The sequence below is a fragment of the Apis laboriosa genome, unplaced genomic scaffold (assembly GCF_014066325.1).
Source record: "Apis laboriosa isolate Shangri-la unplaced genomic scaffold, ASM1406632v1 scaffold49_cov149, whole genome shotgun sequence".
Classification (NCBI taxonomy): domain Eukaryota; kingdom Metazoa; phylum Arthropoda; class Insecta; order Hymenoptera; family Apidae; genus Apis; species Apis laboriosa.
In genome coordinates, this window is record NW_025223500.1 from 1,631,749 (window position 1) to 1,657,061 (window position 25,313).

General features: G+C 27.5%; 3 protein-coding genes across 7 annotated transcripts in view; 2 read left to right on the forward strand and 1 right to left on the reverse strand.

The window, feature by feature from the left end:
* The first annotated feature begins 1,263 nt into the window (after window positions 1–1,263).
* Window positions 1,264–5,769, forward strand: LOC122716897 (PAN2-PAN3 deadenylation complex subunit PAN3). 5 transcript variants are annotated; one of them, XM_043940391.1, is made up of 9 exons: window positions 1,264–1,363; window positions 2,327–2,583; window positions 2,694–2,951; window positions 3,028–3,403; window positions 3,515–3,631; window positions 3,713–3,952; window positions 4,038–4,320; window positions 4,617–4,971; window positions 5,172–5,769. In XM_043940391.1, exons 2-9 carry the CDS (start codon window positions 2,506–2,508, stop codon window positions 5,286–5,288), a joined length of 1,824 nt encoding a protein of 607 aa, XP_043796326.1. In that variant the 5' UTR covers window positions 1,264–1,363; window positions 2,327–2,505; the 3' UTR covers window positions 5,289–5,769. The 5 variants fall into 5 exon arrangements, with proteins under 5 accessions (XP_043796326.1, XP_043796324.1, XP_043796325.1 ...); XM_043940389.1 differs by having other exon boundaries at window positions 1,316–1,657; XM_043940390.1 differs by having other exon boundaries at window positions 1,316–1,647.
* Window positions 5,770–8,376: 2,607 nt separating this feature from the next.
* Window positions 8,377–25,313, forward strand: part of LOC122716809 — a 38,955-nt gene continuing 22,018 nt past the window's right edge. The window contains exon 1 of the mRNA XM_043940225.1: window positions 8,377–8,772. The gene's annotated coding sequence lies outside the window, so the exon portion shown is untranslated. The remainder of the gene's footprint in view (window positions 8,773–25,313) is intronic.
* LOC122716810 overlaps window positions 8,807–25,313 on the reverse strand; it is a 40,836-nt gene continuing 24,329 nt past the window's right edge. Inside the window, exon 4 of the mRNA XM_043940226.1 lies at window positions 8,807–9,337. Coding sequence (XP_043796161.1) covers window positions 9,237–9,337 — 101 coding nt within the window. The 3' untranslated portion in view covers window positions 8,807–9,236. The remainder of the gene's footprint in view (window positions 9,338–25,313) is intronic.

The window sequence follows — 25,313 nt, forward strand, 5'->3', positions numbered from 1 at the left end:
ATTTTAATTGTAATTAAATTTTAATTTTCTTTTTAAATAAACAAAATATATTAAATTAGTTGAATCAAATTTTGATTAATTATTTATTATTTTTAATAAAGTTATAAATCAATTTTATTAAAAATTAAATCATTTCATTTGTAATAACCTAATATTTACCCTTCCGTGTATTCTGCTTGTAATAAACCAAGATAAGCTTCCCATTTGTTACCAATCACTTTTCCACAGGTAAAACAGCGTACAGGTATAATCATTATTATAAAATGTTTTATTAAGTTTTTTTGATTTAAATTGCAACGTTTATTAATAAACGCAAATCGCAATAATAATTAAATATGAGAGAATTTGCACGTTCTCGAATTCTCGATACTCTAAATTGCTATATACAATCAGATACTTGAAGTCTGTAATAATCAAAAGTATTTTGATCAGGATTGCCAACAGATACAAGAATGCAATTGAATGGATTAATCAGAAAGACTAGAGTATCGAAAAAAGTTTTCTATATTTATTATAAATATTTGTATTATATTAATATTTATTATTAATTTAAAATAAAAAAAATATCTTAAAAGAAATAAAATATAAAGAAAGACTATAAATACAAAAAAATCTAATTATAGTATGCATTTTAAATATATAAGAATAAATAAAGCATACTTATAATTATTTCATAATAAAAATAATATTAACTCTGAAATTGTATTTGAAATTAACTTTTTAAAAAATATACATATAATATATATATTTTTTTATTTTTTTCATTGATTATAATTAATATATATATATTATAATAATCTAATATATATATATTTATTAGTTATATTTATTATCACAAATGAAATATTTTTTAAAATGTTAATCAATCATAAAAGATTATGTATTAATATAAATATTCTAAATGCGGCGCAATAACATAACACTGTACACTTTACACGGTATTATACCAACTAAATCGTGACATGTTTTTGTTCCTTAATAATCGATTTTCCTTAATAATGTATTAGAAGAATTTAAATGTATCGAAAATATTATAAATAATTCATTCTTATTAAGAAATATTAATCCGAAGATCCGAAAAATACAGTAATAATTCGAAATGCGATCATTCATAATGTGTTCGAAACGTAAATATACAGTTTTGCGACTCGCGCGCCCGGAGACAAGCTGTGGCAGAGAGACAGCTGCTCCGATCGAAGGACGATGAACAGGAGAGGGGGGTGGGGAAGGAAGAGAGGGAGAAAGAGAAATACATATAGGCAGCCGAAGCAAAGGGAGAACACCATAAACATATTAGATCAGATTGGTGCTGCTTTCTCCTGTGTCTACTCAAGTCTACTGGATGGAAATATGTTATAATACGGTCAGGCTGTTATCAATCATCACTTTAATTGTTGTTTTTTATTACGCGTGTTTATCGTGGTGCATCACAAACCGAAAAGATCGGAATTTTGGCGCCGTACACCGACGCGACATCAGTGACAGTGTAAATGGTTATGTTAGCTAAGCGTACTGTTCGTACGCGTTTTATCGAATATGTTCTCATAATTTATTGTTTTTGGTCCCTTTGTTGCACAATTATTCGAACTTTCTGTCGAAACTGTGATTACAGTGAATACCTCATATCAGCAATAACGTGGAGTCAAGGTTATATCCTGTGCGTCTTTTTCGCTGTATTGTCAAAATCAGCTGCCATTGCTATAACGTGCGATTCTACTTGTTCATTTCGGTTTTCCTTTTTTTTTATAACTTGAGCTAGACTCATCATACTCGAAATTTCATTCAGAATTAACAATTTGTGTTATGTTTACTCTTTTGAAATCATACGCGGCAAGTTGATGCTTCATTTATAACAAGCGGTATATTTTATCAAATTTGTGCATGACTTTTTAAATGATTTTACGAATACAAACAAATACAAACAAAATTTAAAATAATATAAATAAAATTAATTAATTGTTATATATTTAAAAAACCAATTATATATTTTCTTTTTTCATATATTAATTATTTGTTTAATAATATTATGTTTTTGAAAAAATTAAAATGATGTATATAAGTATATAATAAAAATTATTATAAATAACATAATGATAATTATATGTAACATAGTAATATCTTTAATTTTGAATTTTAGTATACAATAACAAATGAATGAATTTTTTGGCAAAGCATATTTAATTATTTATATTTTATATATAATTTTATGAACATAATGTAATCTTATAGCTATTGTTACAAAATAATATTAAATAATAGTTGAAAGTTATATGTAAAATTTAATTGCATGCTTATTTTTTATTTTTATTTATAAAATATGTTATAGGCTTTGGAGATTGATATCGAATTATATATTTGTCTAATAAGGAAATATAATTGAAATAAAGTACATTTGTTAATTCCCACTGAGAAAAACAGGAGGGAAGGGATTTTCTGCAAGAAGAAAAATACAGAAAATAGAAGTGAGGGTTAAGTGTTATAGTAAATGCAGTGGTTGAAGCAGAGATGGACCCATCAATGTTTGTTACATATACCCCTCAAACGAATGGAGTTCCACTGGAGTCCAAACTTGCTACCTACATGGTAATGTATTATTCATCTACATTATTCATCTAAAATTTATTTGAAGAAAAAAATCATATATATAAAGTAATGTATTTATATTTATTTTCTTATTATCTATTTTTTTATAGAATCGTCAAAGCCCTGGAGTAACTCTAAGTACCACTACTATTACCAAACATTTGTCAAATCTTTCTCTGGATTCACAGAAAAAGGTAACTGCCAGTCCAGAATTTGTACCAGGAAGAGGTCTTACTAATAGCAACAGTAGTTCTCCAAATCTTTTCAATAATTCTTATCATTCACAAGAAAATGTGGGTGGTACTACCTATTTTTATCTTGGAAATGCAGTAACAGATACTGTTGGAACAGAAGATGGAACTGAAACTGTAAGCAAATTTAGAAGTTCAAATGAAATCTTTTTTATTTCTTAATTAATGAATTAATGAATACTTTTATGAACAGATTGGAAATGTGGGGGCAGGTCAGATAGGCTATGTCTATCCAGGAACTCCCGCACATCTCCAACCAATAAAATCTACAAAACCTCCATCATCTAATAGTTCTTCTGCTCCCTCAACCCCACCTCCTCAAGCAGCACTTAGTTTTTTTGTTAGTGAAAGTTTAAGAATGGACATTCTTCAAAAAAATGCTTTAACATTAGCACAACCTGATATAGTACGATTTCCCGATCTACCAAACGAAGTAGATAATTATCATGAGTTGTGCCCACTGGAACCAATTCATAAACCTGCATCAACAATTCTTGGATATCAAACATCAACTTACAAAGCTACTAGTATTAAAAGTGGTACACGTTATTGTTTACGACGTATACACGGTAAATATTTTTATCTTGTTATAAATTTTACTTATTTATAATATATAAATAAAAAACAATATATAAATAAAAAATGTTTGGTATTGAAATAAGCATTTAATATGTTTTTAGATTTCAGACTTGCTAATACAAAATGTATGGTGCTGGTTGATATGTGGAAACGCTTATCACATACAAATTTGGTGCAATTAAGAGAAGTTTTTACTACCAAGGCTTTCGGTGATAATTGTTTGTATTGTAACTTGTATTTATAATATATTAAAAGAAAATTGATAAATATGTTTCTGTAAAACAATTTTATTATTTTAGCCATGATATTTGTTTACGATTACCATCCCGGATCGGAAACATTATTAACCAAACATTTCTCAGCAACCGAATTAAATGGTTATACAGATCCATTTTCCTCAGATCCAAATGCGCCTCGACCTTATAGCCACACTAAGAATACTATTTTGAGGCAACAGCATAGTAGTATGCTACCAGAAAGTGTTATATGGAGCTATATAATTCAACTCACTGCCGCTCTTCGTGTTATTCATGCTGCTGGTTTGTATTTATTAATAATATTATTATATATTTTGCTTCATTTTATAGATAATTATATAAAATTTATGATTATTTTATAATTTAGGGTTGGCATACAGATGTTTAGATCCTACAAAAGTGTTACTCACATCGCGAACAAGACTTCGTCTAAGTTGTGCAGCTATACCAGATGTTGTTACTTATGATGGAAGCTCATCAAATCCACTTTCGCTTATACCACATTACCAACAAGAAGATTTAATTGCTTTAGGAAAGTTGGTGTTGGCATTAGCATGTCGCAGTCTCCTTGCCGTCCATCGCGACAACATGCAAGCTTCTCTTGAACTCGTCGCACGTTCCTATTCCACGGATCTTCGAAATCTTATTCTGTTTGTATAAATCTTATTTTTTTTTAATTTTATTTATTAATTTTTAAAATGCAAAAATAATATTTCTTTCATGATTTGATTCAATATATTTTAATTTCTTATATATATTTTTATATATAATATATTTTTTGAAATAATTAATTATAATATTATAATTATAATTAATATAAATTTTGAAATATTTTTTATATGAAATTATTTTTGATATGAAAGACTTTAATTTTCGATAAAATATAGAGTGACATATTGCTCATATTTATAGCCGCGTGTGCTTATATATGTATATAATTTTATAGGTATTTACTGTCTAATCAAGCACGAAAAAGTGTAACAGATCTCATGCCAATGATTGGAGCACGATTTTATACGCAATTAGACGCAGCTCAACTCCGATCCGATGTATTAGAAAACGAACTTGCCAAGGAGTTGGAAAATGGAAGATTATTTAAGTTACTTGTAAAATTGGCTACTATTAACGAAAGACCCGAGCTTAATATGGAACCTACTTGGGCAGAGACGGGTGATCGATATATGCTCAAATTATTTAGGGATTATGTTTTCCACCAGGTAGCAGCTGATGGAAGACCATGGTTAGATATGGCACATGTCGTATCTTGTTTAAACAAATTGGACTCAGGTTCTCAGGATAAAGTATGCTTTTTTCGAAAATAGTTTCTATCTCTTTTCTTTTACAAACAATTTAAATTTTTTATAAAAAATAAGATATTAAAAAAATTTTTAATTAAATTCTTTTAATACTATAATATTAAAATAATTAAAATAATAATTAAAATATTATTGTTATTTTTGAATATGTATTTATAAATAATATTTTTTTTTTTTTTTTATAGATATGTTTGATGTCACGGGACGAACAGAGTGTATTAGTCGTAAGTTATGCAGAATTACGACAATGTTTGGAAACCTCATTTGGAGAGTTGGTACAATCTGCGAAAGAAACTGTTTAGGTCTGTGTTACATTTTTTTCTAAACTGACCAAACAGTACATACTCCGAACCATAAATGTGATATCACCATTTAGCGGTACTATCATTATAATCTTTATCAAGACATAGGAGAATGAAAATCGACCGATTTAAGTTTGGTGATAAAAAAATAGTACGTGAACCAGTATGTAAGCATGATTTCAAGTGTTGAAATATTACATATGTGCAAAATACATTCTGGTACCGTCATTTGAATGTAATATATGTGTGCAAGAAAATCATGTGATGATATAAATCAGAAAATGTTTAATTTTGCTGTGAAAGCTATTACGGTACTACACAAACAGACAAAAAATTGTACACAACTTAATAATGCAATGAATTCTTAAGAAATCTTAAGAAAATAACACCTAAACACAGTCAGTGTATAGGATAGATCTTAGTTTTTAGGATACAGCTGGTAAGCATTAATTTTGAAATAAATGTTTATTTTTGAAAGCAATCTTAATCAGATCTGTGTAATTATTTCAAAGTAATTATTTAAAAAAATCCATTATACCTTCATATCGTAATATATTTTCATAATCTAAATATTAATAAAAAAACGATGTACTTAGTATTCGTAAAAATCTGGTACTTCGTTTGTTCCAGTTGTTCCAGTTTATCCAGCTGGTAATCTGTAGATTCGGTTCTTGAACTGTCCTATCTCCATTCCCTGTCTCTTTCCTCTTCTCTTCGACTGCTGTAATCACTCAAACTTGATCTCATTTCCTTCGTACAATTGCACGACCACAAATAGACTTTTGCATGCATATATATTCTTTGAATTGTATCATGCACATGGTCGTCGCTAACAATTTATTTATAAAATACAACTTTAAATTTATGTATATATTTTTGGACATTTTTACATTTCTTGAGGTAATATTTACACATATTTTAAATAAAAATTTTATATATAACTTTTTCGTAATGAAAAAATTATATGATTAAAATATGTGTCATATTATTCCTCATTTTTAATGCTTCGCATCGACGCCCATGCGTTTATCCTACGTACGTCCTGTGGATCGAATAAGTGTTTAACATATACGTGTATGATTACGGAGTCGAAATAAAAGGCATATTAGACATCTGTTTCTGTCCAAGACATGTCAACCAACTGAAGTGAACCCATCGTTCTCCATCTAATTGTCTTAATGCCGATGTGATTTACTCCCTCATACCGTGTCACTTCTGACAACCATTTCTCGTATGCGTATCAACCGTATATACGTAGTATGATCGCGTGTAAGTCTTCATTTTATTCGATATCAACCTGCTAACCCAGAGACGTCATGTTAATACTTTGCAATATTTTTTTATTATATTCAATGTATATATATACAATATCAATTTATAAAGTATTAGAATGAATATAAACTTAAAGAAATTATCAAAAAATATTTTTTATGTTATTAATTTTTTTTTAAAATGACTTTAATAATATTATAATATTTCTTTTTTTTTCAACGATTTATTATCTCATAAATACGATGAAATATCTAAGATATATCCATAACAAAATCGTAAAATATTTGTTTTAAATTCACTTTCTGATTATTAAGAAATTTTAAACTCATTATCAGAGCAATGAATTGTGCAGCAATTTTTCTTCTGATCGTCTCACGATTGTGAAACTGAATTGTATGGAAGGTCGAAGCATTTCAATGTATAAGTTAAAAAGAGATCAATCTAGAGATATGTCCTGTGAGCGAGAAACCACTTCTGTTGGCAATTAAGGAACCAACAAATGTATAAGAGCATGGCAAGGAAGAAGATCTAACTTGTTTTTTGTTATTATTCCAAGAAAAGGAGGATACTGGTAAAACATACTCGCGCAATATATGGTACGAGCATTCCGTTCATCTAGTTATTCTCTTGTTTTTCCTTCTCCTATTGACTTTTGAAGTCAAGGTATTAAACGACAAAAAATTTTACCAGAATTCACTTATCTGTAGGTATTCACTTATGTGTAGGTTGAACAAGAAACGTGCCACGACTATTGGTCAACATTGAAGTTGGTTAGCGCGCTTTTTTTGTCCCCATAACGGTTTAACCGTTCCTCGACTCATGTAAGTACTTGCACGCACACGAATATCGTATATGTTTTGCATCTGATTCGTTTGAATCGATATTCTTGCCCACACAGTCGTAGTTTAATCACCACGTTACAGAGATTAATCGTTTGCTAGATACGAGAGACAAGTTATCAGGTAATGTATGTGTGTCGTGGCAAATTTACATTTACAAATGATAGTAACATGGTTTACATAGAAAATACGACATTAATTAAAATATATTATCACTTTTTTGGTAATATAATTTGAAATTGCTTTTATTTTTTTTATTTCTTGTTCAATAAATAAACATAAAAATTGAACAATTTTGTATTTTAACAGATATGATAATGTCATATTATACAAAATATATTGTGAGCAAAGTTACCTATAATTTTTAAATAATTTTAAATAATAAAAAAAAATTTAACGTAATTATATTGATAAAAATAAACTTATAAAATATAACAGCATGAATTAAATTTCTCAATTTAAATCTTATATATTTTTTGTACTATCACTTATAATATCTTATTTTATTTGTATTTTCATTTCTATCGATTTATACTTTTCTCATACAATATAAATTTATATGTGTTTCTAACCATAATAATCGTTGCCTCTCTGTTAATATTAATCCTTTAAACGAATCAAACAAAAACCTCTACTAATTTTATATATTCATCTTGAGGCATTAATCCATATTTATTCTCTAGATTATTTTCGATTTAATCCTACTTGGCTTCATCTCTTTTTGTTTAATCCTATCATTATAATGAAAATGATTAGTAACATTATCTAGAAGCGATACAATATTTATCATTTCTATAACTATAGAATAAAACTGAGGGCAACGATGCAAAATAGTAACGGTTTTCTGCAGGTATATACGTTTGAAAATATCCTTCAGCGCTGCGAAACGATGGGGCGATGTTGGTAGCGGCAACCCCGCGCCGCTGCTTGTACGAAGGTTGTGTGGATTCGGAGGGATGGTAGAGAGTAGAGAGGCACACGCAGAAGAGAGAAGAGGTCGGATTGTGGAACGGATAGAGCGGTAGTGGCTCTGGCAGCAGCAACACGTAGTACACGGTAGCACCGCGACGAGAACGCACACGGTTTATACCACGTCGCTTTAGTAGTCAGTAGACTCGCTTCGAGCCAGTTTCACTCGGTCCAGTGGCGCAGTCGCGTTACACGTATATATTTTTTTCGTATCTTCAACTACTACCAGCATCATCACTACTACATCACCATTACCAATTACTACCAACGTCGTTGTTATCACCACCTGCACCGTTGAGTGTGTCAACATACATACGTAACGTCAGCAGGATCACCGAGTCATCGGGTTGCTCCTGGGAGATAAGTTACAGAAGAAAACGTATATATCTTCGAGACGGCGCGAGGTATGTAATATTTATTATTTGTTTTATTTCCTTCAAATTCTTCTTGTTTATAACTGTTAATGTTGATCACGAGCGTGAAAATGGTGGCTCTTTTATGTGCGCGGGATTCAGTAGCGGAAGTGATCGCGCGTCGTCGATGAAGACGCGACAAATGAATGTTCCTAGAATACTATCGTGCTTCGTTTCTATACTCTCTCCGTATATTCCTCATCGATTTTCCTCGACAAGACCCGCCCTGTAATTTACTGTTCTCTTTCTCTCTATAGATATCTTATTGAGTATTTTATTTCGCGCCTACAATTTGGAATCGAATTTTTAAAACGTTAGTGTAAAATACAAAACTGCTATAGAAACACAATCATAATTCTCTCGATTATTATCGAGATGAGTTTTCAGATCCTTTTTTCGGCGAGCGCGCGCGTGTTTGCTGTCGACGATCGATGGACTCTATCGGCTTCTCTCTTTCACCCTCTATCCACGAATCGTGGCTGGTCGTTTCTTTTTAACATAATATGCTTGCTAGACGGTCTTTCTCGATGAACCATACGTCTTAAGTATCGATTTTCTATAGAATAAGAAGATCGAAATCATTATTGAGCATACTTTCATAAAAGATTTCTTGTATAAATACTTTATAAATAAAATCAATAAAATTTGTATTTATTAAAATTTATTATTAATCCATTTAAAAAACAATTTTTTAATATTTTTATAAACATATTTTTTATTTTTTAATAATAAACAACGTGTTTTTTAATATTTTTCTTTATCTTTTTTTTTCAAATTTGAAGAATTTCTAATTGCATTTAATATATTTGAGACATAAAACTTTTTGATAAATGATTCATGAAAACAATTAATATGTTTTTCAAGTCCCCCATATTTCGATTTTTTTTACACGTTATTTTTCTTATTGAAAACAGACATCGATCTGCATCTCGAATTACAGGCAGCAAATCCCATGAGCGGAAAGAATTCATTAGAAGGAACTTTGCCAACGCTTTGAGTACACATTTCGATCGATAGTTCGAAAGTAGTTTTAAGTTTTATACGAGAAATCGAATCTTTTGTTGGAATTGAAAATAGATCTGAAGATAGCTAAACATAAAATGTGATGTATCATCAAAATTTCTTTTAAAATTTCTTTTAATTTATTTTATATTTAATTTTTTTCTTATCTTTTTTAATTTTTTTTTTAAGTATCTAATATAAAATGTCATTAATCATTAAAAAAGAAATGTATAAATATTATGATAGTCTCTGTTTTATATTCAAATAAAATTTCTTTATTTATGTGACGTAGTATTTCATCTCCAGTTGTCTTATAAAAATACGAATTTGTTTGTTAGTTATAATTTCAAGCAAAGCAAAAAAATTAAGTAAATTATATTGAATTTGGTATTATTTGAATAATAACAAATATTCAGTATTGATTTAGAATTTTAAAATAAATTATTTAAAGTACAAAAAGATCTATCTATATGGTAATACTTTATATGTAATGATACTCTATAAAATAATTACTTCTTTTAACAATTTTTTAAAAGAAAACATATATTTAATGGATGATAACATATTCCATAAAAACTACTATATTATATATATAGATCATGCACATTGACATACTACGTAGTCTCTCAGCTTTTTGCGCAACAAGGTCTAAACTTCTTGATATGAAAACTATAATGTACGTTTATTACGAATAGGGCTCCGTGAAATAACCGATGATTAACGATTTTTTTCGAGCTATATACGTCACTTTCTGCATGTTTGTGTGTTAATTCATTAAAGAATATCAAGTAGGCGTTGTGATGTTGCAATAACCCTCAGGAGCAAATAACTGGAGAAAAATACATCGATCCGGATATCATTTTTTTTTCTTTGTTCCTTCGGTAATTTATAAATTCAATTGCGTTTAGTTTAGACGAAAATGAGAACAATGAAGAAATAGTTATATTTGTATTTCTTTTTGATTATTAAATGTGACTGTAAAATGAATCACTTATTTTTTTAATGTGCGCAACAATATAATGTTTTTAAGAAATTTTTCTTCAAAATTTCCAAGCAATTTCAATGTTCGAAGAGCAAATGTTTTAACTTCGATTCAATAGATGGCATTTACCAGAGACATTGAATTAATTTTCATAGAAGGTTAGTAATTTAATGGAATAAACCACATTGCGTTAACGATAAATGATATTTGATTGTGGTAACATATGAGATTGAGAGACTTTAACCATGGATTTGTTGATCTCACGATTTGCTAACTGAATGGCATTGCATTTATTATCCGCAAATAGCAAAAATAAATACATATTTAGAATTATTGAAATCTTCATATAAATGTTTTTACCAATCGATTAATTATTCGAATTTTTCTCGAATCCTTCAATTATTCTTTTGATTTTATATAAAAAAATAATTTATCAAATCACATGGGAAATATTTATATAAATTACGTTGTATTTTTTCTTAAAATCTACATTCATTTGTATAGATTATATCATTTACATACGATTTATTTTTATGATATCATAATCGCGGTATGAAAAGAACGTGGTAAAATTTCAGTTCTTGATAGAATGGATTTCAGTTCTAGACATGAACATCGAATATTCGCCGAGACAAAAAAGCGTATCTGTGTGACCGATACCGTGAGAGAAATTATCGTTGATGGAAAGAAAAAAAGAGGGTTGACGCGCTTCACCATCGCTAGCGAATTAAGTTACACGAGAGTAATTTGAGGGGAAATTGCGTGCAATATTTGCCATTGCCGTGATGGAATCATATTACGCGCGAGAAAGAGGGTGCGAGAGAAAAAGAAGAGAGAATACAGGCTTTGACACATGTGAGTAACTCGCGATGTCGTGTTTTATCGTGTCAGAATAGGTTTCGTGATGATACTATGACACGCATATTTTTCGCGGGATCTCGAAAGACTCGATTTCGCCCATAGAAAACTATCTCAATTTTTTCTTTTTTTTTTTTTTTTTTTTTNTTTTTTTTTTTTTTTTTTTTTTCATTTCGTATACATACATGAATAACCGGATAGTTTGATGTATGAGTGTTGAAATGTGAGTGACATTCATTTTCTGATTTTTCTGTTTATCGTAGAGTCTACGTGTATCATTGGATTCTTAGTATCATTGGACATTCATATCTTCCCCATGCAAATTGAAATAATTGACTGAAAGTAAAACTTTGAAAATTTGTTCAAATTTTTTTAATAATTTAAATTAAAATAAAAGTTTAATGTTTATAATTTATTAAATTGTATTATCCAGTAGCAAGCATAATTTTCAAATAAATAATAATAAATAGATTTTTTGTTTGCTAAATTTAAAATTAATTAAAATTTTGATAGTTCGAAAAAAATATGTAAAATTTAAATATCTAAATACTTTTGTACATCAAATTAGTGCATTTAATTTCCAGTTATCCTGTATATTTTATCGTGTTATATTGTGCATTATAGCTGAGTTCGTGCACGAATATTCTTAATGTCCATTAAGAATATAAATGCATTTAAATGTATCATGACCGTATTACCACGCTACATTTCCCTCTTTAATTAACCTCAATTTGCGGTACATCTGGCGACATAGTTGCCGCCAATTTGCTAGCATCTCATGTTCCCCGAGCAGTTTGTCGTATCGACAGTATCATTCGAATCACGCTGCTAAATTGTCAGCAAGACATATCGGCTTGTGGGAGGGTTGCGATCGAGGTCTATTGTCAGTACCATACCTAGATACCATATCACGCGTATAATCATAAAAGCTGCTTGTCGGGATATAGATTTCTATTGGGAAAAAAATATCTACAATAGTTTCGTAATTCAAACCGGACTATTTCTTCCTCTCTGGGCAATGAAAAGAATAAAATGATAAAAGATCCAATAAATAAAAAAAACTTGACATAATATTAAGCAGAATTATTTGAAATTCAAATATTGGTTATTTTTTCATATTAAAGAAAAAAAAAAGAAAGAAATAATCTTTCTTATGAGTAAGATACGTGTATATGTTTTTATTTGTTCGATTTTAATACATTGTCAATTATTGTTACTTTTGTATCTTCAATGTATTTTATCTTTTATGTATTTTAAATACAGAATAATTATAAGATATAAAAATTTGTATCTATAAAAAAATATAATATTGATAATTATTTAATTTCTTAGAAAAAATTCCAGAATTAATTTATAGTATGATTGTATGTAACAATCTATTTAATCAATTTTAAATATTTTTCCAAGAACACAGACTTATGTAAACAAATTAACTTTTTTTTCTTTTCTTTCTTTTACATTATGCATTAGACTTTTTTTCATGTTTGACAGGAACTTCCGCTCAAGAGTCTTTCGTTAAGAGATTCTAACCTCTTAGAATTTCAATGATGTAGATATTCTTTCGTAGATATTCATAGTATTCCTTTCCGTTTTTCGTCACTCATTATCATTTGGAAAACGAGTGAAATATGAGTTTTATAAAATCCTATATGATTATATAGTTAAAACTCTTTGTACATATGTATATGTTTATATAGTACATATGTTTCAAGTGTTGATTTTGATGTGCATCAATTTTGCGATTAGTTCATTCGATAATTTATCGATTGTACTAATGAATTCGATTCGTGAAACGTATATTTTAGAATTAAACTATTTTAAATATAAATAAATATTTGAATACATTTCAAAGTTATATTTTGTGAAAGAAAATATAATATATATGTCAATCAATTTAATTTGTTTTTCAATTTAATGATTTGTTAAAAATTATAATGAACATGTCGATATATCTTTTTAAAAATTTAAACAGAATTTTTAACATATAATTAATATGTCTACCATCATTAAATGGCACATTAATATATCAACGTTTGTATTCTAAATTCAACAATGTCAATCAAATGATTCATTTACTATTTTTCCAAAATTTTTCTCGTTATTTAATGAATTTATTTGACTGGAAATATTAAAATATAAAGTATTTGTAAGATAAATCATTGAATAGTCTTAAAAACATTTCGTTCTGAACTGTCACAAAGGATATAGATGTCACATAAAGTAGAAAATGTGGTTTTACTCGTGAATATATTGTATATAAATAGCGTATACTCATAGTTTACGCTGTTTCGTTCCTCTTTCCCTTTGTAATAAACGCCTTAGCTTCCTGTTTCTCTCCTTCAGCAAGGAAATGTATTCGTTCTGTTTGGGGTTTTAACCCTTTCACCGAGCATTATAACCGGGTATAATATATAACGCGTAATAGAACTACAAGTGAACACTTTTCACGTCCGACGGATAACCTCCTTTTCTGAATTATCCGACAAGATTCATTCGGTGAATGTTTGTCAAAATTTTATCAAAACTAAAATTCTTTGGTTAAAATTATGAATATAGTATAGCAATTTAATTTTTCATTTCTTTTCTTTTTTTTATGTTCAATAATATTTGTATTTCTTTGTGACAGAAATAATATTTAAGATTTTTTATAGTTAAAATAAAAAAGGATAAGATAAAATACGTAAATGTTTTGATCGAAATGTAAAAGAGAGAATATTAAGTATATTTAAACGATAGTTCTAATATCAGATGTATATGTTGAAAATGTCCAAATTGTAATTCGAAATTCGAATTGAATCGAAAATTTGATTTTTTATTCAATCCAAGAAAATCGAACAATTTTAAACTACATCAAATGGCATAAAGAAATTGAATAATTCGAATAATTTATTTAGATAATTCAAAGTATTCGATTGTTTAATTGAACCTCTATTCTAATATCTCCAGTCTTAAATACTTTTATAAATTGATTGACGATCATATAAATAGGTAAATTCATTTCAATATAGCTGCTGTATGTATTTATTTACATATAAGATAGATTTATGGATTTATTAGCTCGTGTTTTTCTCGTGAACGATAATTATGAGAAAAAATAAAGAGGAAACTTGTTTTTTATAAATAACATAATATAATGGCATATAATTTTTTTATGTTTCCAGTATTTTTTCAAATATAAAATTAACTTCTAATTTTTTACATGAAATAAATATTTTATTATATTATATAAAAGTGAAGCAATTTCAATATAAACAGAATGATTTTCATAAATGCAAAAATAAAAAAAAGTATTTCGAATATTATTCTAGCACACGAGAAAAATGTTGATTAATAAATGAATACTTTGTATAATATATATATAAATTAAATTATTAAATAATTATTTGATATTTCCTCTCTCGTATTATCAGATTATTCCTTTTAAGAATGTGTTGTTAAGAGATAATACTAATGTACATAGCAAATCCTATATTACAATAAAATCTCTTAAGTTGATGAAACATATTTTTACTAATTTAATTTTATATTACAGATTTAATATTTTTATTTGAATAAGGATTACTATTTCTTCTTATTTTCTATTTTCTATTTTCATGTGTATCTTACGTAGATTATATCGTATAATTTTTTTCCTATATATAATGGCAATTCCAATTTTGTTAACAAACTATTTTAAATCGATTTTATTACGAATATAAATTATGAATTACGAATATTAAAACAAACAAATGGTAAAAAGTAAAAAATGAATCTTACACAATAATTTATTAACTAATTCATAATAAAATTCATAATTTATACAATTCATTTAAAAAAATTTATTTTATTAAAATTTTAATGGTAATACAGAAAAGAGACACGTCAGATTTTTTCTATATATATAAAAATATATCGCTCGATCATAATTTTCAAGATATTTTCAAAAAAAGCTTTTATTTAAAATTTAATACATAAAATTTCACTAAGCATATCCGTAAACAGCGCATGTGTAAGCATGCGGCGGCCACATTATTCTCTGTTTAATGTAAATATATGATGATGATAGGTAACTAAGCGTATAACGGGTGAACTCGATTCAAAAAGCTATTTCCCCATGAATTGTGATGGGCTTGAAATATCTCAACTTCATCCCATATCGAGCTTAGGCGTTTCTTTGGATTATGGAAACAAAATAATAAAATAATTCTCGATCGAAATTAGAATGGCTGAAATTACAATGATAAATAATGTAAAAAAAATAGAAAATAATGTAAAATTATCTATTATAACTATACTATATAAGAGAATTTATTAATTTATTAATAAATTTTCTTCACTAAATTCATAAATTTTATTAATAATACGTTTAGGAAAATTTTGTTTATTCAAATCATTATAGATAATAATAATAATAAAATTAAGAGAAAGACAAAAAAAAGTCTTTTCATTTGCATAGTATTGAAACTTTAACAAGCATTTCGTGTCGTAATAGTCGTGGGGCATCAAGATAAAACGATGCCGTGGCTTGTTGCTCATGGAAGATAGAAAAAAAAAAGAAGAACCTGTCGGAGGGAGCTTCTTTGATACTCTCGAATCGCTGGAAGACATGGTACCGGAAATACCGCGGTATGTAAACGGCCAGCCTCTTCTTTTCCTTCCTTCCTCGTTTCGCGATCTTTTTCGAGCCGCTATAAGGAAAATGGATCGTCCCGTAACGATCTCATCGTAAGATGCTTCTTATCACGGCTTAACGCAACTCTCTTTCCCTTTTTTTTCCCTTTTTCTCTCTCTCTCTCTCTCTCTCTTATTTCTCGTCGTTCATTTCTCTTCCTTTCTCACTTCTCCCTCAAATTCAACGCAGCGACATGCCGTTGGCATTGAGGTACTGATCGTATCTCACAGATACGAGTTTATCGGTAACATCTGGATTTCAAGTCGGTTCCCTCAACATTCGCCAGATAATCGCTCTTGCACGCCCTCTTCTCGGGATCTAGCCGCTTTTGATTGGCTGTTCTTGTTTTAAACGGGATCTGTTAGTCTCGGTAAATCTTGTTATCGGTTTTATACATTCAAAGATCAAATTGATTAGATGTTTCACATGACATTTTTCATTATGGTTACGATTAAAGATGAATTTAATTTTTTGTCATGCATATAATGAAGGAATTTTAAAATTAAGTTTGCAAAAATTATGTTAAATTTTTCTATATTGTATATTTTTATTTTTATTTTGTATAATTCGTATTTTGTATATTGTTTAATAATTTATTATGATTATATAAATATCTTTAATGGAATTAGATTGATATAGTGATTTGACAATATTTAGAAATTTTGGAGACCAAAATTAATTACAATAGTAATTAATTAAATTGGAAAAAGATTAAATTCTCATAATTTTGATTTTTTTATAAATATATATTCATCATGTTCGTATGATTTTCACTGATGGAAATGAGATCAATATAAATTGATTTTAATAATTTTAAATTAATAATAATAATAATAATATGAATCTATATTTCGTTTTTATATGATTTCTGGTCATTTTTTTTTTTTTTTTATTAGTTATTATATTTGTTCTCAATCGTATATTTTCTTCTCTTATCGGTTGCAAATTATGAAATTAAGCAAAGTTGTAAAATTTGATTGCTTCATTGATTAAGAATCATATAATGTTTTTATAATTACAAGTGACTGGTTGAATTATTGCCTATTATAATATATATATATATTTAATGTTATTGATATATAATTTATTTATGAAGATGAAGAAAATATTTATTTGACTAAAATATATATTATATAAATTTATTTTTTACATATAAATATCATGTTTAAATATTTGTTAATAAAGTAATAATTTCAATACGACAGAATTGCTAATAATAAGTGTTAGACGTAAGTATATTTGAAATTATTATGCTAAATATTAATTATTTGACAACGTAGCACAATTTTGTATCGTTTTGATGCCAAATTAGAGGGAATATATGATAACTTCGTTAAGATGCCATGCGCGGCACAGCATTCTAATTAACCTGAGATAATTAATTGGAATCTATTGTTCCAATTGCATATTAATGTCAATTTGCATGAATGAGTTCATCGTCATCTCTCTTGCGACTTAAGTGTCCCTAGTCGTAGATGTATATAGGAATTGCAATTATACTTTCAATGAATACATGATTTTGTTTCGAAATGATTTTTACAATGAGAATAACTTTAAACATATAGTGATATCTAGAAATTTTAATATCTTAAAAATGTTCAATTCTTCTTCATCGTATTATTATCGATTTGTTCATCGATTCTTTGTTAAATTAATTTTTTCATTGAATTCTTGAAAATGAATTGCTTCATTAATTTTTTTAGAAATACTGTATTGAATAGTAATATTGAAATAAAATTATTGCAATGAATCAAAGGAAAATAATGATGAAAGATACATAAGATAGATGGATATATAGAGGATACATAGTAAGTAAGAACTCTTCAAAAGTATTTCACAAAGTGTGTTTTGTACTAAAGATATACATTATATATACATCTATATATATTTATATACAATAAATGTTACTAAATGTTATTATGTCTAGAAGGAAATGTGTTCCATTAATTATATATATATATATAATAAGAAATAAGAAATATAATAATAATAAGAAAGGATTTTAATTTGATTATTTTGATAATATACTTGAATAATAAAATAATTTTAAAAAAATCTTTAGAAATAAATTTAAAGTTATATTGTGCAGTGAATATCATTATAATATCAATTATATATCCTTAAAATATTAAAAATAATAATATCACTTGCTAAAAATTTTTTTTTAAAAAATAGAATAATGAAAATATTTATTAATTTTTTTAATTATTCATAAGTATATGAAAAGAAAATTTATAAATGGATTAAATTTGGAAAATGTGAAATAATGCAAAAAAAATTCACTAATAGTACAATAGATAAAAATAGATAAAAAAATATTATAGGTTAATACATCATTAAACTAAAGAATATAAGTTCACTGGCAATCGTACATTTAACCTTAAAAAGACCTCCGGCTTCGCGGTCGTCCGAGGTCTGCCATTCAAATTGTATCTACTTAGAATCAAATAGATCTATATTATCCTCAACTCAACTACAAGACAGCTCTTCTATACGTATTAATCCTACTGTATGAAAAATTCTATTATCAATCCTTGAACCAAACTCATTCAATTCACTTTTATTGTATCACTATATTATAATATTTTCTTTTTCTCCTTCACTTTTTTTTTTCTTACATAACAACTCGTCCAAACCGCAAAAGACGATTAATAATTAAAGAAAACCGAGTCTCGGTAATCCAGAGATCCAGAAATTTTCTAACAGTGAAAGAGAGAAAAGAAGATGTGGAAAAGGATTCACAATGCACCGGAAAAGGCGAGCAAAGAGGCCAACGGAAGAAAGATTCCGTCGCTGGACTCGTAGAACGAACGACGCGGATAAATGATTCACCGCTGCGAGCATTTGCGTTTCCGCGCCTTGTCCCTCGAGCATTTCTTCCTCCTTCTTCCTCTTCTCCTTCTTTCTTTTTCAAACACGCTCGGACAAATTTGTATTTTGCCAGAGAAAACCAGGTTCTCCTTAAAAGACGAAGAGATGAAGGGAGATTTTGCCGGCTAGATAAGAGAGATTGAAGAGACACATATATCTAGTGATGGGATTTGGAACTCTTTAAATTGTATATTAATCGATAAAATCGAATCTGGATTCTTAAATCTAAAATTCTTGCAAGTTTCCAATCTCTTTATTGTCTCAAAAATCTTTGGAAGAAATCTTGATCTTGAAAATCTTTTTTGATTTGAAATTCTTAAGAGTTGTTTTGTCTCATTCGCGCTACGTAGTTCTCATTCTTGTTGTTGAATTCAAATATTGGCAAAAATCTGCAAAGCACGGTAAAGAGTAGTTAGTGCGAGCGAGATAGAATAGATCTCATAAAGATTTTTTTTGTATTTATCAAGATTTTCCAAAACTTTCAAGACTTTCGAGAATTTTTTAGGTTTTTCTTAGGTTTCGAATTAGATTTAAGGCGAATTTCGAATTTTTTTATTATTTTAAAGATCCACACACACATATATATATATATATATATGTATTAAAGTGAAAGAACGGAAATTGAAAATTCTTACGTAAAGAAGAAAAGAATTTATTGGGTCATCAGTAGCAATTACCCAGAATCACGAAATTACATGACGACGACAGGCCTGTAGACTTCTTTGTGACGATGGTCACTGACCTGGATTTTCGGCGTTCGTTCTGACAAGCCGTGGCAAAGAGAAAGAAGAAAGAGGTGAAGAGTTGGGGAATCCCTTTGGGCTCTCGCGAGCTTTCTCCTACTCCCGATTAAATTGAACTTATCGAAGCTCGCGACATGGTGGAATTCCAATCCCCTCCCCTCTAGTCGCACTGTGATCGGCCAGAAATCGGAAAACGATCTTTGGCCGTGGTGAACTGGTGATGAATCTCTGTGATTCGAATTTTTTGAAAGTTAGAATTTCCAAGAAAGATTCTTTATCTTCGAAAAGAAGATTAATGAATTGGAAGATTTAGATTTATCTTTTTGTAATATCGTGATGATATTTTAAGTATTTAGAATTTTTTTTTTTTAAGACGTTTGTACATGTGTGTACTTCTTCTATTTTTATCTAGAATAAATAATTATTTATTGATTTTTAATTATCACAGTGGAACTATTTTTATTTTGGACAAAAGGATATTGTTCGCGTTATGTTCATATTTAGTGATAAGGATAAAGAAAAATAAGGATAAGGATAAAAAAAATAGAAAATTAATTATTAACCTTGACATTCGTTTCTCGACAAGCAACAAAGAAAGTGAACGGTTATTCCTATCAAAGAGAAAAAAGTAAACCGTGATAGCATAACTGATACGAATTATCTTTAACCTCTGCCGGATGGTGTGATTTCTTTCCCTGTTTCGTCGATTTTACTCGAAATAATGAAATAAAATTTGAAAACATAAACGTTCAATTAAAAACTCGATTAAAAATTAATTTTTTTATGTAAATTTTATAATTTTATAAATAATATATTGATTATATTACTTTCAAAATTATTTCAGATAAATTAAATAATGCTTTTTAAAAAATATTGTATAGAAAAAAAAAATAAATAAATAGAATTTAATAAAATAAAATTATAATATCTTAATATAGAATCTCGTGAAACAATTTTCGAAAGGAAAAAAATTCTTTATTCAAACGAAATATTCTGAACGATAAATTATATTATTCTTATTTAAAAAAGGGGAAAATGAAATTTTCAGCGAAAAAATTTTATTCATGACTTTGTACCACATTCATTCTCCGGAATGAATACTCATGTACGAACTATTGGACATTGCAGCACTTGCAATAACACGGTATTATAACTCTTCACACATCGTTTTAACCGGTAATCGCGCTTACAATACGCGTAAAAACACTGGCATAGGTAATATACTTAAGCAGCTTGGGGCTTATGGTGATACGTAATATTTTATTATTCATTTCCATTTATGAATTATTCACAAGAATATAGAGTTGAGGAAGGAGGACGAATAAGAGAAAATCATAGATGATATTCAAACTCATTATTTTATAATACTTCTCTTATGAACAGATTTTTCAGCCAATCTACGTCTCTTTTTTTTTTTTTTTTTTATTCTTTGCTAATATATTTACATACTTTCTTTGTTTCGGCCTAAAAGAAAATTTTAATTGAAGATATCCCAGCAGACGATACTCGATATAATTTTGTATAAAGAATATCTTCGTATAAACGTTCGTGTAATTTGTTTTCGCATCTTTTTTTTTTTTCTCCCCCTTTTTTAGTATAGAAAAAGAGAGGAAAATATACAGATAACAGGAAATCGGATTTTTAGATATAATGCCAGTAGATGAGAGTAGATTTGAGAGAGTACGGCTTTGAACAGCATACACGCCTCCACTTGGCCATTTATCCGGGCCACGAGCAAAAATGGCCCTTTACAGCCTAGTGATATACAAGAAAAAGAGAAACCGGTAACTAAAAATATACGAGCACATCGGACTCAAAACGAACCCGAGTTCAAAGAAATGGGTGGCCTTCAAAGGCCACTCACGGATGGTTACATGCGAATTTTTTTTAGGACTAAAGCATATATATATATATATATAATGGCGGCATCTGCTGGACAAAAATGTTTCTTCACGTTTCGTTTGCTCGTATATTACAGTTTCGATTGAATGTATTACGATTGTCTGTGAAAAGAAGTCGATTATCTTTTTGTCATTGATTACAGGATTATATTCATTTGGTGAATCTGTTTATTTGATAATTAGTTTTACTAGGTAAATTGAATGCTAGTCATAACTAAATACAATAGTGCTCCATTTATTTGGACTATATTTATTGAAATGAAATAGTATCATTTAGTAATTGATTAATAGAACCTCTATCATTTGAATCTATTTATCTAAATGTTAACTCTTGTTATTTGAATGAGAAATTGTGAACAGTTCATGAGAAAATCAATGAATTTTTATGAACTGTGTTTATCTTTCATTTATAATATGTGAAGAGAATTCTACTTTAGTATATAATGTTTCTAGCAAAGATTTTCTTTCTAAATTTTATAACAAATACAACATTTCAACAAAATAAGAATGTATGTAATAGTTGTAAAAAATATTTATATGCCATTTATATTTATTTTGGCATTTATATATCAAGTATATTATATTTTATATCTATCATTTTTTTTTATATCATTATAAAAATTTTATACACATTTAAAATTGAAATGTAGAATATCATAAAAATACACTTTGTTCAAAAGTATTATTAACAAAATTTAATGATTTTCTCTATTGATAAATCATAATAATATATTTAATTATATTGTCAAATGATCATATTACATAGTACATAAATGTTCATATTAACCGGGTTTTCCATTTAATGACTTCGGAATTTACGGGTTAATACCCATAATGCAGAGAGAAAGCGAATATATGAGATGCAATAATGAATACATATTCCTGTTAGGATCAGCTTGAAGCTTCATCTTAAAACCTCATAATAAAAGAAAGAATCAAAATAAGAGACATTAAAAAACAGAGATATTAGAATTGAAAATCGATTTTGTTTCTTATAGATTTTAACATAATTTTGTTTATTTCAAATATACTTATTATCTAAAAATCTTTATATAATTAATAATAAAATTCTCGTTATTATTGAATAGTAATTAGTATATTAGTTTCATTTCTTTTTTTTTCTTTTTCTGAAATCGTTCTCTGAAAGAAATTGATCTCTTATTAAATAAATTCATTTTTCTTAAAATATAATTATGTACAAAAATAACATAGTCAAAGTTACTATTAATTCTGAGAAAAGTTCTTTCATAAAAGACGCATGGTTCAAAAACGAATGTAATAGACATGTATATCTGGATCCAAGAGCAACGTTCCCTATATGGATATGTCGAGACTAGTGGCTGTGTGTGTCGAGTTGCCGGTCTATATCTGACAACGCATTATCTGCTTTACTGCCTGCAGTAAACTCAGTATTGCATCCTACTTGAGTTGTTCTCTTATGACATTTTCAATACATCTTATTCTACCATACTTATTCTAGTTCTACTACATTCTATTTTTTTTTCCTTTTTTTTAAGTGAAATTTTTACTCGTGTTTTCTCTTTTTTTTATTTATTTTTCATTTTTTTCTATTCATAAAATATCATAATAGTTTCTTTTCTTATTTTTTTAATAAACTATATATTTCTTCCTTTATTTTTGGCTGCCATTTTTTATATTCGTTTCTTTTTATTTTATATCTCAGTTTACAATACTTTGCTGCTATAAAATTCAATTTCTTCAGATCAATGATTAATGATCTTTTATGTTTCTTTTCTTTGATTTTCTTGATTTTTTCTATTATTTCATTTCTATTATTGGATTTTCGAAATTTTATTATATTTGATTATAAAATGCAACTAGTAGTTTATTTAAAAAAAGAAATTTAGAAGTTTTAGAAGTTTTACTAAGTTTTAATTTAGAAGATATATTATTGTATAAAAAGTGTGATTACTTTATGGTTACTTTATGATTCTTTAATATGATCTCTCTGATCGTCCAAATCCTCTACATAGTTCAGTGTTGTCTAAGCTAAGCTCCAAAGCTTAGAATGGCTTCTCTCGCTACATGAACTTTGGTTAAGATATTAGAACTGTCATGTGTAGAATTCATATCATGTTTATTTTTCTCAAAATTTTTTTAATTCTCTATAAATTTCTATAAAAAAAATGATGAAATTCTTACAAAAATCTATTAAAATTTTTATAATAAATTTAATAATTAAATATTTATTTTTTATATAAAAAATTTATATCAAAGTTTTCGAATTAAAAAATTTCTTATAATGAAATAATTTGCATATCCGAATCTTATTTGAATTGTGACATTTTATAATCAAATAATTTCTTATTTGCAAATGGAAAAACATTAAATCATCAATTATAAAATTATTAGCAAAAAAATATATATATATAATATTATTAATAGAATGTATTATACATGACATAATATGTACATATATTTATATGTATAATCTTTAGTTTTAAACTTTCGTGACTAGAGAATTATTAAAATAAGACTTCTAAATAATGTTAGTATCGCTACAATCGCTGAGTTATAGCCACTAATTTTTAAGTTTTTTTGAAACATACCTTTCGAAACTTAAGATACATTTTAAAAGGAAATATTTTTTTTCTATTTCTCATGAGAAATAAGAATCCAGTGAAATGATCAAAATTGAAAAAAAGTTGAAAATTAAGAAAGAATAATTTTTATTCTTACTTGTATGATAGTTATCGGAACACTGGTATATTTTACTTAAAATGCGTTAGTTTCTTCAATTCTGTTTGCATAGAGGACAGCACATATACTAGTCTTTATTAAATTGTCGATACGTGATTAAGGATCACATTGTACATATTATCGATCTCGAATAAATACTCAATTGCCATTGCTTCGATTGCACACACCAAAAAAATATTCTCTTCTGAACTCAGAAAACGGTGATGGCGCACCACGTCGTAACATGACAATAGCCTCGTCGAGCAACTTCGACAAAGGGAAACGCGCGTTTATCGTCTCATTGTCTTCGTCTCTAGTCCGTTGCTCCCGATAATTTTGTCAATTCTATTCGATCTCTAAATATTTCGATCGTTATACAGCTTTTAGCAACGAAAAATCGATTTCATTTCTAAATACTCTATTCGTATATATTTACAATATATATTCAATTCATGTTCTAGTGTAATTTAATATACTTTTTTTTTTAGTACATATACTCATACTTCAAATATTCAGAATGTGAATATATTAATTAAATGGAAGATTGGCTTTTCTATTTTTTGTTTACTTTAATTGTTTTTTTTGTAATTGTGTTTTTAATTAGTAATATTAACATTATGAATAATTCAAAATAAAAATTTGAGATGATGAAATGAGAGATGAAAATTTTATTAATGAAATTTCTTTTAATTTTAAATACTTTTGGAAAAGAGAAAAATATTGCGAAATTAAATATTCAAGGATTATTCTGTTATTAATAAATATTAATATATTTAATAAAATTTTAATAAAAATTTTATATTTCAAACTATTAATAAAAATAT

Coding starts and splice junctions, on each gene's coding strand:
- LOC122716897 (XM_043940391.1), top strand. CDS start 2,506: ATGGACCCATCAATGTTTGTTACATATACCCCTCAAACGAATGGAGTT. Junction 2,952..3,027: donor CAGAAGATGGAACTGAAACT/GTAAGCAAATTT, acceptor TTTTATGAACAG/ATTGGAAATGTGGGGGCAGG. Junction 4,321..4,616: donor GATCTTCGAAATCTTATTCT/GTTTGTATAAAT, acceptor ATAATTTTATAG/GTATTTACTGTCTAATCAAG.